Source organism: Scyliorhinus torazame, chromosome 30, assembly GCF_047496885.1.
Source record: "Scyliorhinus torazame isolate Kashiwa2021f chromosome 30, sScyTor2.1, whole genome shotgun sequence".
Taxonomy (NCBI): Eukaryota; Metazoa; Chordata; class Chondrichthyes; order Carcharhiniformes; family Scyliorhinidae; genus Scyliorhinus; species Scyliorhinus torazame.
In genome coordinates this window covers 26625648-26643062 of record NC_092736.1, presented here as the reverse complement: position 1 = coordinate 26643062, position 17415 = coordinate 26625648, and the positions used below count along the sequence as shown (strand labels likewise).

The window sequence follows — 17415 nt, the reverse complement described above, 5'->3', positions numbered from 1 at the left end:
GACCTTCATTGTTTTCCTGTTCCCTTCATGTGCACACAATTAAATATTGTGTCCTCATCTACAGATCCCTCGTCCTCACCCTACCTCTGCAACCACCTTCATTCAGCCTTGTGTCCTTGTGGCCATAAATTTAGGCATCTTTCTCCCTTTCTTTCCATTACCCATAATAGGAATGGCAGTAGGCCATTAATCTCCGTTTTAAAATTAGCAATTGAATTAACATTAATTGCTGTTTGCAGAAGACAATTCTGCTATCTCTGTCTCACTTTCAGAACCCTCTCCCAAACCTCTCTTTTTTTTTAACCTTTAAAATTCACCTAATCGACCCACCCTTTGATGAATACGTCTGGGTTGCCAATGGCTCAATGTTGGTTCCTTTCCTCTTCTGTCAAGTGCCTTGGGACTATGTTAAAAATGGTGCATCAGTGCAAACTGTTGTTGTTTGAGACCAACGTAGGCAAGACTGCTCTCCAGAGATTGAATTTGTGAGCAAAAACAAAGTGAGGAGAAAAATGCTTTAAGGATGCTTTGTAAGGCAGTAAGGAGGGACTACATGTTTTCTTTCTACACTGGCGCTGTATGTGTGTGCTAGTGTGGCTGCTAATGTTGATTGCATCCCCAGACTTTATCTTTGAATCGTGCCATGGGATCTTGAATGAGAAAATGGGGCCCTGGTTTGCCACCTTGTCCAAAAGGCAAGCATCTCTGACCAATGTGGTCCTCACATTAACAGTGTGTGGGCGGCACGACAGCTTCACAGCTCCAGGGTCCCCGGTTCGATTCACGCTTGGGTCACTGTCACTTTCTGCGCGTTCTCCCCGTGTCTGCCGGGTGCTCCGGTTTCCTCCCACAAGTCCCGAAAGACGTGCTGTTAGGTGAACTGGACATTCTGAATTCTCCCTCAGTGTGCCCGAACAGGCGCCGGAGTGTGGCGACTAGGGGATTTTCACAGTAACTTCATTGCAGTGTTAATGTAAGCCTACTTGTGACAATAAAGATTATTACTGTTAAATTGTGCATTAAGTTATATTGAATACCATTTTTCAATGCAGTGCCACCGTTATTAGTCTTGGCTTCTGTTTATTGGAGTGAAACACAATGCCAAGTTCAGATTAGTGAAATTAGTTAAAGCTCATCTGTGCATTCCACAGCTATCTTGCTTTCCTTCTGAACACTCTAAATGGTAGCCCTCTGTCCAATGCTCTAATCTGAAAGTTTATGCTCTTAACCCCTTGCATAAATCGGAAAGCCAGATTTTGTGTGTAGAACGGTACCGATGTTTTATATAATTCTGCTTGCCCATTGAGCGCACAGAGTTTTGTTTCATTCCTTTTGTCCGACACAAAATGTCAGCTGTGAAGAATCGGCAACATGTAGCATGTTGTGGCACAGGAGGATGCCATTTGGTCCACCATATCTGCACCATGTTGGTCCCAGCCAGTCTTGAGCAGTGGATTGTTGCTATTGTTTGCATGCTGTATTGTTTTGATCTGACAATTGGGGATGGTGATCAGTTTGGTATGGCTATACCTCAGCTTTTGTCCTGTTTGGATGTCATAGAATACCGACAGTGCAAAAGGAGGCCATTCGGCCCATCGAGTCTGAAAGAGCGTGCTACCTAGACCAGCTCCCCCGCCCGATCCCTGTAACCTCACTTTTTAACCTGCACATCCTTGGACACTAAGGGACAATTTATATCATGGCCAATCCACCTAGACTGCACATCTTTGGACTGTGGGAGGAAACCGGAGCACCCGGAGGAAACCCACGCAGAGATGGGGAGAACGTGCAAACTCCGCATGTCACCCAAGGCCGGAATTGAATCCGTGTGCTGTGAGGTAGCGGTGCTAACCACTGTGCCACTTGTCACTTGCTTCCACTTTACAAATGTGGAAGGATGGTTAATTAACTCTGGCTATCCTCATACTTAGAAAATGAGCTTTATGACCTGGCATAACTTGAAGGTTTTCTAATAAATTTCTCACCATTGTCGATAAGCAGATCCAAGTCTCTCATGGCACCAAACTCTGAAAGGGACTGGTGGCTCTGGGTATTTTCCCCTGTTGAATTATATTAATCTGTATGTTGTGGTTAAATTAGATTAAAGAATGGGGAAGATAATATTTGTGGTACTTTAAAAAAAATGTAATCAGCATCAGTCACGCTGTTGTTACAAGGTGGATACTATGTACAGACGTGTCTTGCTGCAATGGATAACCACAGTTTGGATTACATTACTCAACTTCTAGTCCTGAGTCATTGAACACAATTAATTATGGTTATTCTTAAGATCTTTTGTGTTTTTCTCTCTGTTTTTATTGCATTTTTAAACATAAAACCGAGGTTGGACCATAGTGGGGAAACTCTCCAAGGGAATGTTGACTTTGGAGGCACAGGGCAGCGGTTTTAAATACACACCGATGACCCAAAAGCAGTATCCTTGGTAAATTACTTTTCCTACTGATTTAGTTCTGAGCAGACAAGTTGAGAGAGCAATTACTCCTGAGAGCTAGTGTTTGATCATGTTCATTGTATTATCTTTGAAATGGATGGAGGTTAGTTTTTTACGATTTGAGTTCACAAATTGTGAGGTAGATGAAGCTCTAACCTCAACATCATCTGATCTGCATGACTGACTAAAAATGTGGTGCATCTTTGAACTTGGTATATTTCTTGGGGTGGGTTCAACTTAATATGGCTATAGTGCAGAGGGAGGCCATTCGCCGCATTGAATCTGTCCTGGCATCCCATTTGGTCTGCTCTGCTTTAATTTATCCAGCCGTTAATGTATCTTTGTTTTGAAGAGATCCAGATTCTCCTTGGAATGTAAAATGTAGCTTTCAACAGCTCGAGATACAGAATCCATGAAGGACTTGTAGAATTGTAATATGGTTATAGTGCAGAGGGAGGCTTCGCTCCACTGTGTCTGCTTTAGTGCAACTGTCCCACCTTTTTCTCATAGCCCTACAGATGGGTAGCACAGTGGTTAGCACTGTTGTTTCACAGCACCAGGGTCCCAGGTTCGATTCCCGGCTTGGGTTGCTGTCTGTGCGGAGTCTGCACGTTCTCCCCGTGTCTGCGTGGGTTTCCTCCGGGTGCTCCGGTTTCCTCCCACGAGTCCCGAAAGACGTACTTATTAGGTGAATTGGACATTCTGAATTCTCCCTCAATGTACCCGAACAGGCGCCGGAGCATGGGAACTGGGGGCTTTTGAAATGAAAATCACTTATTGTCACAAGTAGGCTTCAAATGAAGTTACTGTGAAAAGCCCCTAGTCGCCACATTCCGGCACCTGTTTGGGGAGGCTGTTACGGGAATTGAACCGTGCTGCTGGCCTGCCTTGGTCTGCTTTCAAAGCCAGCGATTTAGCCCTGTGCTAAACAGCCCCTTTACAGTACAGCCCCTTTCAGAGTAATTTCATTGCAGTGATAATGTAAGCCTATTTGTGACAATAAAAATTATTATTATTATCTGCCGCTTAGCCACCTATTCCACCAGCTGCTCTTTGTTCTCATGAAATTTAACATTATCCTCTTCACCATTCACTGGGCTGCCATGTCATGCCCTCACCTCCATGTTTGAAACCTCTTTTGGTTCCCTAATTGGCTCCACTCTTCCTTTTACTATATATATGCCTATAGAAGACACTAACTCCCTTTTTATGTTCGCTGTCAGTCTCTGCTCCTACCCTCTCTATTTGCTTCTCTTTGTTTTTGCACTTCTGCTTTGAACTTTCTATATTCCCAGTTGTATTATCCAGCTGACACATCTGTTGTATACTTTTTCTACTTCATCTTAATCATCTGTTTCATCTCTTTCGTCATCAAGGGAGCTCAGGATTTGTTTGTCCTACCTTAACACCTTGTGGGAATGCACCGTGACTGTATCCAAACACTCTCCTCTTTAAAGGCAGCCCATTATTCTATTACAGTTTTGCCTGCCAATCTTTGATTCCCATTCCAAAAGAGAAAATGGTGGAAACTCTCAGCAGCTCTGGCAGCATCTGTAGGGAGAGAAAAGAGCTAACATTTCGATTCCAGGTGACCCTTTGTCAATTTACCTGGATTAGATCTATTCACACCATTAAAGTTACCCCTTCCCCAATTAATTATTTTTACCCTTGATTGCTCCTTGTCCTTTTCCCTAGCTAACCTAAACCTTATGGTATGATGATCACTGTTGCCTAAAAGTTCCCGACTGACATTTGATGCACTTGACCCATCTTATTCTCCAGAACCAGATCCAGCGATGCCTCCTCCCTCATTGGACTGGAAACATACTGGGCGTGATTCTCCGAAATGGAGACAAAGTGCCGACGCCGGAGTGAAAACCGGAGTGTTTCACTCCGGCGTTGGAGCTCACTCCCAGCCCCCTATTCTCCCACCCCCAGGGGGCTAGGAGCAGCGTCATGTATTTTACGCGCCCTGGGCCTTGGCGCCGTGTAAAAAGTGGCGCCGCGTCAATGACGTGGCCGGCGTCGCGTCCTCCCCAAGGCCGCCCCGCAAGAAGATGGCGGATGGATCTTGCGGGGTGGCGGAGGAAAGGAGGTCCTCCTTTCGAGAGGCCGGCCCGCCGATCGGTGAGCACCGATCGCGGGCCAGACCCCATTGGAGGCCCCCCCGGTGCAGGAACCCCCCCCAGGCTGCCCCCCCAGCATTCCCGTGCAGTTCCCGCCAGCAGCGACCAGGTGTGGACAGTGCCGGTCGGAACCTGTCGTGTTGGGCAGGCCGCTCAGCCCATCCAGGCCGGAGAATCGCCGCTCGCCTGTTAAAGAGCTGGCTTTTAAAGCAGACCAAGGCAGGTCAGCAGCACGGTTCAATTCCCGTAACAGCCTCCCCAAACAGGCGCCGGAATGTGGTGACTAGGGGCTTTTCACAGTAACTTCATTTGAAGCCTACTTGTGACAATAAGCAATTTTCATTTCATTTCATTTCAAATGGCGAGAGGCGATTCTCCGAGCGGCCAGGCATGATTCTCGCGGCGCTGGTTTGGGGGGGGGGGGGAATCGCGTCGGGGCGGCGTGGCGGGACCCGCGCGGCGCCCCGGCGATTCTCCCACCCGGCGTGGGGGGGAGAATTCCGCCCACTGATGGGGAAAGGTTTCCTGAACACACTCTCTGGAAACTCTTGCACCTCTCTGCCCTTTACCCTGTCGCTGGACGGTGTAGAATGTATGTCAATGTTCAGTACGCAATCCAGGCAGGAAACACTTCACATATCCTCACATGGAACACATAAGGAGTATTGTCCATCTGTTACAATTTCCATTTAACTCAACAGCATTGACCTTGTTCCAATCCATCAAGGACTGAAACTGGTTCTAGTTCCTACTGTACTGTTTCAAAGTCGATTTGAGTGTTCCAACCCAACTTCAACATCCAACAGTAAAACCTAATCGTTATAAAAGGCTCCATCTACTATTTCAGTTGGGTGTGAATGGGCCATTTTCCAAAATGCCTACCTTCATGCAGTGATATGGAACATTGAAAGTACTGGGTAATACAAAGAGAGATTGTTCTTCACCCAATCTTTCAGGAATTAGCTTCACGTCTGTGTCTTAATGGTGTGTGTTGATATGAAACACCGAAGGATAGTCGCATACAGGCATGCAGCGTTAACCTGACCTTTGATGGTCAGTGGAATGCAAGCTATTCAGTTGTACATGTTGATAGTTCTAGCCTTGCAATTCAGCAATAAAAACAAAAAATGCTGGAAATACTCAGCAGGTCTGCTAGCAACTGTGGAGAGAGGGACCCAAGCTAAATTTTCAGATTGATGACCTTTCATCACAATTGGAAAATGTTACAAATGTAATAGGTTTTGAGCAAGCAGTGGGTATGAAAAGAGACAAAAGGAAGGTCTGTGATGGGACAGAATACCAAAGCGATTGAATAACAGAAGAGGTAGTCCGACAGGGCTAGAGAGAATGGTGATGGGGCAAGGAAAGAAACAAAAATCCAAAGATGTGCAGGACTGGCCATGCTAAATTGACCCTTAAGTGTCCAATGGTTAGGTGGGGTTACAGGGATAGGGCAGGGGAGTGGGCCTAGGTCGGGTGCTCGTTCAGCGAGTTGGTGCAGACCTGATGGGACGAATGGCCTTCTTCTGCACTGTAGGGATTATATGACTCATTCTGAACTAGCTGGTCTTGTTATCCTTGTTACTTACAAATGGACATTTAACTTCCACCAAAGGCATCTCTATCGGTAGGTTTTCACCAAGAGGAGTACTGAGGCTAATGTGGAGTGCACTTGCAGAATGAGAGTTCTTTTAACTCAAATACACTTTCACTTCAGGCAAGAGAAGGAATCTGTTTTAATGATTATTGTAACCTTCAGTGTCCATTTTCTTTTAAATGCTAAATTTAAACATACAGAAGAGTTTTTAAATGCAGTTTATTGCCAGTTGGGACAGAATGAAGAGAAGCAGAGGAAGATTTCAACTGGGGGAGGTGTAATAGTCACTATCGGCTGTGCTGGGGTGCGAGGGGGCTGGATTTCAGACAGTGTCTGGGATGGGGGGTGAGTAAGTTTCAGTTTGTGCTAGTGTGGGTGGGTGGATTGCTGTTTTGGTGTGAGGAATCAGATAATAACCATTTCAATTTGGAAATGGTGGGTGAAAAATATTAACATTTAATTTCTGTTTTCAGTTTACAGACCAGGAGTGTGGTTCTCCATTTGTGTTTGTTTGCACCAATCCCCAGGAACTGCTGGTGAAATTTCCAATTAAAGGACAACACAAGATCTGTAAGTGACTGACTTTATTCTGTAATCAAGGCTGAAGTTTGGGCCATTATAGAATTTACAGTGCAGAAGGAGGCCATTCGGCCCATCGAGTCTGCACCGGCTCTTGGAAAGAGCACCCTACCCAAGGTCAACACCGCCACCCTATCCCCATAACCCAGTAACCCCACCCAACACTAAGGGCAATTTTGGACACTAAGGGCAATTTATCATGGCCAATCCACCTAACCCGCACATCTTTGGACTGTGGGAGGAAACCGGAGCACCCGGAGAAAACCCACGCACACACGGGGAGGATGTGCAGACTCCGCACAGACAGTGACCCAAGCCAGAATCAAACCTGGGACCCTGGAGCTGTGAAGCAATTGTGCTATCCACAAGGCTACCGTGCTGCCCTGTATAACCTTCATTGCCCGAGGCACTATTTTGCCAAAGTTAATGCCCTTCTGTTTCCAATTCTTTCTTTAAATTTTTGTTTGAGCACATATATACTCCGGGTGGGTTAGGTTCCACTATTCCTGCTTACTCCTTTATACCCTTTTTATAGATCACTCTATTTTTTAAATCCTTATCTTTGTTTTCAAGTCGCTCCATGGCTTGTCTCGCCAGATATTTGGAATCTTCTCCAGCCCCACAACCCTCCAAGATAACTCCACTCCTCCAATTCTGACCTCGTGACCATCCCTGATTTGAATCACTCCACCATTAAGGGCCATGTCTTCAGTTGCCTGGGCCCTAAGCTCTGGAACTTCCTCCCTATCCCTAAAGGGGAGCTACCAAAGATGCTACTCTAAAAGGTTAATATGCAAGAATAGGACTCATTAGAGTTGGGGGGTAATGTATTTTTTTAAATATAAATTTTGAGGACCCAATTCTTTTTCTTTCCCAATTAAGGGACAATTTAGCATGTCCAATCCACCTACCCTGCACGTATTTTTGGGTTGTGGGGGTGAGACCCACGCTGACACAGGGAGAATGTGCAAACTCCTCACAGACAGTGACTCCGGGTCGGGATTGAACCCGGGTCTCGGCGCCGTGAGGCAGCAGTGCTAACCACTGCACCACCGTGCCACCCAGAGTTGGGAGTAATATATTAACATGGATGGAGGATTGGTTAACAGACAGGAAGCAGAAAGTAGGGACAAACGGGTTTATTTCCAAGTTTTTAAAAATAAATTTAGTGTACCCAATTAATTTTTTCCAATTAAGAGGCAATTTAGCGTGGCCAATCCATCTACCCTGCACATCTTTGGGTTGTGGGGGCGAAACCCACACAAACACGGGGAGAATGTGCAAACTCCACACGGACAGTGACCCAGAGCCGGGATCGAACTTGGGACCTTAGCGCCGTGGGCTAACCCACTGTGGCAGGGGTTTTTCCAAGTTGACCGGCTGTGAATCGTGAAGTGCTGCAAGGGTCATTGCTGGGGCCTCGACTGTTTACAATTTATATTAATGACTTGGACGAAGAGACTGGGAGTAATGCATCCACGTTTGCTGATGATACCAAGCTAGATGGGAATGTAAGCTCTAAGGGGAACATAGTGTGGCTGCAGTGTGCATAGACAGATTAAGTGAGTGGACGACAAGATGACAGATGGAATAATGTAGGGAAGTGTGAAGTTATTCACTTTGGTCAAATAGTACGTGGGCAGCACGGTAGCATTGTGGATAGAACAATTGCTTCACAGCTCCAGGGTCCCAGGTTCGATTCCGGCTTGGGTCACTGTCTGTGCGAAGTCTGCACATCCTCCCCGTGTGTGCGTGGGTTTCCTCCGGGTGCTCCGGTTTCCTCCCACAGTCCAAAGATGTGCAGTTTAGGTGGATTGGCCATGATAAATTGCCCTTAGTGTCCAAAATTGCCCTTCGTGTTGGGTGGGCTTACTGGGTTATGGGGATCGGGTGGAGGTGTTGACCTTGGGTAGGGTGCTTTTTCCAAGAGCCGGAGCAGACTCGATGGGCCGAATGGCCACCTTCTGCACTTTAAATTCTATGATAAACTATGAAATAGAAAGCAGAATAGTTTTGAAAAGGCATTAAACTTGCAAATGTTGATGTTCAAAGGGACTTGGGTGCCCTTGCATAAGGAAGTATAAGTTAGCAAGCAGATACAGCAAGCAATTGGGAAGGCAAATGGCAGGTTGCCCTTTATTGTAAGGGGATTGGAATTCCAAGAGTAAGGAGGTTTTGGTACAGTTTATACAGGGTTTTGAGATCAGATCTGTTTTGGTCTCCATATCTAAGGAGGCAGAATAGCAAATGTTCACGAGATTGGGTCCTGGGAACTCTTTGACGCAGAAGGCTGTGGAAGCCAAATCACTGAGTGTCTTTAGGACAGAGATAGATAGGTTTTTGATCAATAAGGGGATCAGGGGTTATGGGGAGAAGGCAGGAGAACAGGGATGAGAAAAATATCAGCCATGATTGAATGGTGGAGTAGACGCGATGGGCCGAGTGGCCTAATTCCGCTCCAATGTCTTATGAGAGAGTTGCCTGTAATGAGTGGCTTAGTAAATAATGGGCCTATTCTTTTTGGGGTTTAGAAAAATTATCTCATTGCTTTGTGCAACAAGAGTAGCACGGTGGCGCAGTAGTTAGCACTGCTGTCACACTGCGCCGAGGACCCGGGTTCAATCCTGGCCCTGGGACACTGTCCGTGTGGAGTTTGCACATTCTCCCCATGTCTGCGTGGGTCAAAGAACAAAAAGAACAAAGAAAAGTACAGCACAGGAACAGGCCCTTCGGCCCTCCAAGCCTGTGCCAACCATGCTGCCCGTCTAAACTAAAATCTTCTACACTTCCTGGGTCCATATCCCTCTATTCCCATCCTATTTATGTATTTGTCAAGATGCCCCTTAAATGCCACTATCGTCCCTGCTTCCACCACCACCTCCGGCAGCGAGTTCCCGGCACCCACTACCCTCTGTGTAAAAAAACTTGCCTCGTACATCTCCTCTAAACCTTGCCCCTCGTATCTTAAACCTATGCCCCCAAGTAGTTGACCCCTCTACCCTGGGAAAAAGCCTCTGACTATCCACTCTGTCTATGCCCCTCATAATTTTGTAGACCTCTATCAGGTCGCCCCTCAACCTCCTTTGTTCCAGTGAGAACAAACCGAGTTTTTTCAACCGCTCCTCATAGCTAATGCCCTCCATACCAGGCAACATCCTGGTACATCTCTTCTGCACCCCCTCTAAAGCCTCCACATCCTTCTGGTAGTGTGGCGACCAGAATTGAACACTATACTCCATGTGTGGCCTAACTAAGGTTCTATACAGCTGCAACATGACTTGCCAATTCTTATACTCAATGCCCCGGCCAATGAAGGCAAGCATGCCGTATGCCTTCTTGACTACCTTCTCCACTTGTGTTGCCCCTTTCAGTGACCTGTGGATCTGTACACCTAGATCTCTCTGACTGTCCATACTCTTGAGGGTTCTACCATTCACTGTATATTCCCTACCTGCATTAGACCTTCCAAAATGCATTACCTCACATTTGTCCGGATTAAACTCCATCTGCCATCTCTCTGCCCAAGTCTCCAAACGATCTAAATCCTGCTGTATCCTCTGACAGTCCTCATCGCTATCCGCAATTCCACCAACTTTGTGTCGTCTGCAAACTTACTAGTGGGTCTCATCCCCACAACCCAAAGATGTGCAGTGTAGGTGGATAGGCCACGCTAAATTGCCCCTTAATTGATAAAAAGAATTGGGTACTCTTTTTATTTAAAAAAATTTAAATGATATATACAAGTTGACAGGTTCTTTCCCCCTGGCTGGGGAATCTGGAACACGGGGACACAGTCTCGCGATTAGGGGTCTTAAGGGCTGAGATTAGATTTTTTTTCATTCAGTTGTGAACCTTTGGATTTCTCTACCCCAGAGGGCTGTGAATGTTCCATCGTTGAATATATTTAAGGCTGAGATAGACAGATTTTTGGTATCCCAGAAGGTCTGTGTGTACATGTTCTGTCTGCAAAGAAGAGGGTGCTGTGTATTAATATATGTAGCTTCACGTACACGCAAATTATGAATCCAACGGATCATCTTAAATTGATTGTCAGCGTAATTCTTTGCACAATGAGGATTACTTAGCAAATGTTGTTCAATCGCAGAATCACATTGAATGTCGGACACTGTGTTTTGAGCTTTGTAACCATGATCTGGTTGGGTACAGTCTATACCTTGCCAGTTGCAAGTATCAGTATGGTATTTGATAGGATCTGCGAGCCTTTGGGATGTGCAGCCGACATACCTAGCATCTCACTGGCATTGAAACTCTTTTCCTGCATTACTCATTTGGGTGATAAGCAGAACGTCTTTTTGGCTTGATGACAGCATCCTATTAGTGGCGAATACCACTCGTGTTGTTATTGCATAGTAGCAGCATGCAACAGCTAACTTCACCTGCTGCTCAAATTTTTGAGATGCCTTGCCCTTCACGGGTAATCTTAATAATCCGCAGTGTGCTAAGAATTACGCTGACAAGCAATTTAAGAATGTCAGTCGGGCTCGCAGTGTAGCACATTTGCTTGTGCTGGAAGCTACATATATTGATGTACAAGGCCCTATTCTTTGCAGACAGAAAGAACATGTGCACACATTGCACCTGTTTGAACCAAACAGAATAAGTGACAGCCATTCACTGACTCATTCCTTAGGGCAATGCCTTGACCAATCGTGGTTAAGCTGCCTGGTTTAAATTTTAAACAATGCTTGGCGGTTAACTGTCAGTCACCATCAGCTGGTGCATTCTCCAAGGCAATGCCTCTATCAATCAGAGTCCACTTGCCACCTGTTCAGCACTCTCTTCTCATACAGTATAAATTATACTGGTATTCTTGTGAAGTACACCCAACATCATGCTTGGATCTTTAAATTTGTAGCTTGTATTCACCCAACAATTTGATGCAGTAAAACCCTGCCAGAAAACGGGAAAATGCAAAGAAACAAAAATTGACACCGAGTCAAAGAGCAATTAATTTTAGTTGCACCCTCTGTGAAAGAAGAGGGGCCCACTGACAGATTTTAGGAAGGGAATAACTCTTGGGAGCGATACAGCTGAAGGCACAGCAACCAATAGTGGGGAATCTCTACCACCTAGAAGGACAAGGACAACAACAGGGAACACCACTGCCACTTGCAAGTTCCCCCTCAAAGCCACACACCGCCCTGACATTGGAACTATAACGGCGTTCCTTCACAGTCGCTACACTCCTCCCCTCACAGGGCTCTTTGGTGTACAAGCATCGCATATGAGTCCTGATGAGTGCAAAACAAAAAGCTTTGACATATCTATTTTTTTCAGCAATACTCAAGTTCTTTTTTTTATTATAAATTTAGAGTACCCAATTCTTTTGTTTCCAATCAAGGGGCAATTTAGCGTGGCCAATCCACCTACCCTGCACATCTTTTTGGGATGTGCAGACACGAGGAGAATGTGCAAACTCCACACGGACAGTGACCCGGGGTCAGGATCGAACGCACGTCCTCGGCACCGTGAGGCAGCAGTGCTAACCACTGTGCCACCGTGCTGTTCCTGGCAATACTCAAGTTCTGAGCTATCAGAGAACTATTTCATAAAAATTTTATACAAACATGCTTTGCAACATCTTATTCATACACCGCACCCTTATTACAAAACACGCCTTAAACCACTTGTATGCAATCATGAGGTCCAATGAGTATCCTATAACAGTATTGGATGCAACATGGAAATATTTGTTAACAGTTTGTCTTAATTATTTTGCACCCCAGCCTTTTGCTAATCTTAACAGCTTTGAACTTGACTGGGATTGGAGCTTTAAAATTTGGCAGCAAGACCAAGAAACCTTGTAACTCATTAGAATTTACAGCCCTCGGAGTTAAATGAAATGTAGTTGTGATTCAACTAAGAACAGTCATTTGAAGGTGGAACATATGATGGAGACAATAATTACTCCATTAACCAACCTCTCAACAGCAGTGCTGTTATTTTTCAAACATAAGCAGGATTGAGGAAGGCTATTCAGTCTGTCCAATTTGTTTTGACTCGGGGCCTGTTTTTAAACCGTTCCATCACCACCATGTTCCAGCATAAAACCTGTATTTTTCCAATTGAGAGTGGGTCAGAATTCTTCTTCAAAAGGTTTCGACAGATTCTGCTCAGTGACCTTTTAATTCCTTGGCTGGTATAAAAGGGGAAGTAAACGGCACCAAAACATTTTATTTCTCCAAGGCTTACAATCAGCATCTCTGTTTGAGTAAAGGGTCTTGCACTGTAATAGGGTGGACCGAGAAACATTGTAAGCTCTCTTTCAGACAAGACATTATGCCAAGGCTCCATCTGCCTGTTCAAACAGGCATAAAAGGTCCCAGTGCACTACTTGACAAAGAGCAGTGTGTTCTCCTGTATCCTGGCCAACATTACTCCCTCAATCAACACCAGCAGTGATTATCTGGTACATTTGTTGCTACTTTTGGGACCTTTCAATGTGTAACTTGACCACGTTGTTTGCCTACAGTTGCTTTACTTTAAAAGTAAAGCGCTTTGGGATGTCCTAAATTGAACCTCATTGTCAAAATACCAGGTACAGGACAAAGTGCTCATTTTGGTCTAAGTTCTTGAAAATAAATTTTTTTTTTTTTTTTGTTGTCCTTGTTCCGATAGCCTCCTTGAAAGGAGGTTCTTGACCTCTGTTTTGCACTTCCTTTAAAAAGTGGGAACATTTCGGGCACAAACCCAGGTTTTCCCAATCCATGATGTGATTTAATACACTTTCCTGAAGAATCCTCTTTCCTATCCACTTCCCAAGTGCACACACTGGAAAAGTGTATGTCAAAAATGCTGGAATTAAGGAACCGTGTGAAATGATTAGGGCAGCACGGTAGCACAGTGGTTAGCACTGTTGCTTCACAGTTTCAGGATCCCAGGTTCGATTCCCCGCTGGGTCACTGTCTGTGCGGAGTCTGCACGTTCTCCCCGTGTCTGCGTGGGTTTCCTCCGGGTGCTTCGGTTTCCTCCCATAGTCCAAAGACGTGCAGGTTAGGTGGATTGACCATGATAAATTGCCCTTAGTGTTCAAAAAAGGTTAGGTGGGGTCACTGGGATAGGGTGGAGGTGTGGGGATGGGATGGAGGTGTGGGCTTAGGCAGGGTGTTCTTTCAAAGGACCGGTGCAGACTCGACGGGCCGAATGACGACCTCCTGCACTGTAAATTCTATGATCTCCATTTACTTTTGTTCAATGTACACCCTAGTTGGAAAGTATACAGTTACCCTCTTAGTGTTTGAGGATTGGCTTCCCTAACAACGGTACAGTTTTAAGATGAAGCTATTGTCAATGGAATGCTCCATAGCTCTTAATAAGCTAGGTTTGCACCTAGGTAGACAGCATACCTCTGCCTGTCAAGTGTTTGTGTGTTCTTGGTAATGGTGGCTGCGGTATGGTAAGTGACTCATCATTGCGCACACACTGACACTGTTCTCTGTACATCCAGATGTGAATTGATGTCATGCAGGGAGTGAAAAGTTCAGTGCGCTGACCTTTTGAGCTTTTAGAAACAGTCTGCATAAGAAAAAAAAAACTACCTCCCGTTTCCGCAAACTGGATCTTCATCTTTTGGCATCCAATTATATGGAAGTAAAAGGAAAAAAAGAAAGACATGGGTTGATATAGTGCCTTTCATAACACCCCAAAGCATTTGGCAGCCAATGAAATACTTATGGAGTCACATTGATAACAGGGTAAACATTGGCCAGGGCAAAGGTGGGAGAACTCCACTGCTTGTCTTGGTATAGCGCCATAGATAACGCCATGCAATTCTTTTTTTTAAATTTAGAGTACCCAATTATTTTTTTCCACTTAGAGGGCAATTTTGCGTGGCCAATCCACCTACCCTGCACATATTTGGGTTGTGGGGGTGAGACCCACGCAGACACGGGGAGATCGTGCAAACTCCACACGGACATGTGACCCGGGACCAGGATCCAACCGGGCCCTCGGCGCCGTGAGTCAGCAGTGCTAACCATTGTGCCAGCCTCCCCCCCCCCCCCCCACGCCATGCAACTCTTAAGCATAGCCCAACTATGCCAGCGTTCATTCTTTGCATAAGCCTCCCTCAACTTGCTTCAAACCAGATTAGCATATTATTATATTCCCCTCCCCCTCACGCACCTATCCAGCTTCTCCTTCAATTATCTGCACTATTTATTTTGATCGTTCTGTGTGATCGAAAGTTACATTTCATTTCGCCAATGTCTTCATGGGAGGGTCACCGATCCGGTTGGAGAGGGTTTTAATCAAATTCAAAGGTTAATGGACACCAAGATATCGGAGTAGTAAAGAGAAATAAGGTGCATGAAGTTAGAATACTGGGCAGTACTACAGAAGAGATAGTTCAATAATAGATAGGAGTGGACTGAGGGGAAATCGCAAGTTATTATGTGGGTTCAGAGTAAAGGCGTATGTAATAAAGTCTACTTTAGGGTTATTGTGCATGAATGTAAATGCTTGGAGTGTGGTAAATAAGATTGCTGAGTCACCGACACAGATTGTCATGAGGAAATATTTGCGATTCTCCCAAAAAAATTCCAAGTTGATTTGTGGCGGGATTTTCAGGGAGTTTCTTGCTGGCGAGTTCCCCACCGCTATTCAATGACACTTGGTCACTTTTTGGGGCCCTGGGGAGTTTCTCACCGGTTTAGCCCACACTTAGCATTTTTTTAAACACTGGGGAGCTGAACTCATCGGGCCGCCATTTTGAAAGGGTGCCCCGATCTCTAAGTGAGCACATCACCCACCCTTGGGCAATGTCACCTCCCACACGATAGCACCCCTCCTTTCCAGAGCCCACACCCGTCACTCCCCTCCCCCGCCAATCCTCCCGGAGGCCGCTACTTACCTTTCCTGCACTCCCCCACCTTTCAAACCCTCCCTTCACCCTAATTTCACGGGCATAGCCCCGCTTAGCCTCTGACCCTCGAACGAGCCACCCTGGCACTCAGGCACCCTTGCACTGCCAGCCTGGCAGTGCTCGTGCTGGTTTAGCGACGTCATCCTGGCAGTGCCAAGATGCTAGGTGGGCAGTGCCAAGATGCCCACGTTCCAGGGGGTGGACCAGGGAGCCACCCTGCACTTACCCTGACCACCCAGGGGTCTCCGATTGCCCAGGAGACCCTCCGGGTGCCGTTCCGCCTGGGTCCACGTTTGTGTGGACAGGCACTGATCGACGCCCGGCTGCAGCCTCCCTGGGGAGGCCGGAGAATCGGCGGTGGCTGGGTGGCGTTCTGACTCCGACATCTCATGGGTCTTGGGTGAATGCCGCGAGGCGCAGAGGCTGCCGCAAGGTCCGCTGGAGGGCTCTCCCGAGATTCTCCGGCTGCATTGTGCAAGGGAATCACACCCATGATGTTGTGATTAACAGAGACGGGGCTGAAAGAAGGGCAGCCCTGGGTTTTAAATATTCCCGGATACAAGGTGTTCAGGAAAGATGAGGGTAGGAAAAGTGGTTGCAGTATTAATTAAGGAAAGCATTGTGCTGAAGAAAGAGGATGTTCTGGAGGGGTCAATAACAGAATCTATTTGGCTAGTGCTACAGAACAAAAAAATGTGCAACTACTTTGCTCGGTGTAGTCTCGGTGGACCACCACCAAGTGGGAAAGATATAGAGGAACAAATTTGTGAAGAAATTACAGAGAGGTGAAAGAATTAAGAGTAATTATAATTAGAAACTTTATCTGCATATAAACTAGGTTAGTGTTGGTGTAAAGGACAGAAGACAATAAGAATTTGTGGTGTGTGTTCAGGAAAATTTTCTACAGCAGTAGGTTTCTATTCGAATGAGATGAGGAAGGAGACATTGCTAGACCTGGTTCCTGGAATGTGGTGGGCCAAATGGATCAAATAACAGTCGGGAAACATTTAGGAGACAGTGATCATTGTATCGTAAGGTTTAGTTTGGTTGTGGAACTGGACAAAGAAGAGTCTAGAGGAAGAATAATTAACTGGGATGAAGCCAACTTCAACGGGGGAGGGAATGGATCTGACCCAGATCAACTGGAGTCACATGTTGGCAGGCAAAATGGTATCTAAGCTGCCATTTGGGCTGCCATTCGTGAAGAGCAAGTTCGAGCTCAGACAGGGTATATTCCCACAAAGTGGGAAGGCAGGACAAACAAATCCAAAGCTCCCTGGGTGAGGAAAGTGATGGAAATTAAGCTGAAGAAGAAAAGCATGCACATGACACATGTCGGGCGATAATAAAGCCAAGAACCAGGCTGAATATGGATGGTTTATAGGGGAGTGAAAAAGCAAATATGAGAGGAAAAGAGAGAGTATGAAAAGAGACTGGCAGCTAACATTAAAAATGAATCCAAACGTTTTCTATAGTCATGTAAATAGTAAAAGGGTGGTTTAAAAAGAGCCAAAAATTCGGGACCAAAAAGGGGAGATAGGCATGGAGGCTGGGGACATTGCTGAAGTATTAAATTAATATTTTGCCTCTGTCTTTGCCAGAGTATGATGCTGTTCAGGTTATGGTGAAAGAGTTGGTTTGCCAGACACTTGAAGGGTGTAAAATCAATGAGGAGCAGGTATTAGATAGGCTGTATGTAGAATTGATGCGAAATGAGGGCCAGGTGCGATCCAAGGATACTGGGGGAAGTGAAAGTGGAAATTGTGGAGACACCGTC

At 45.8% G+C, this 17415-nt stretch overlaps 1 protein-coding gene across 1 annotated transcript in view; it reads left to right on the top strand.

Annotated features, from left to right (window-relative positions):
- Positions 1-17415, top strand: part of trip4 (thyroid hormone receptor interactor 4) — a 139662-nt gene that overhangs the window by 90691 nt on the left and 31556 nt on the right. The window contains exon 12 of the mRNA XM_072493034.1: positions 6649-6745. Coding sequence (XP_072349135.1) covers positions 6649-6745 — 97 coding nt within the window. The remainder of the gene's footprint in view (positions 1-6648; positions 6746-17415) is intronic.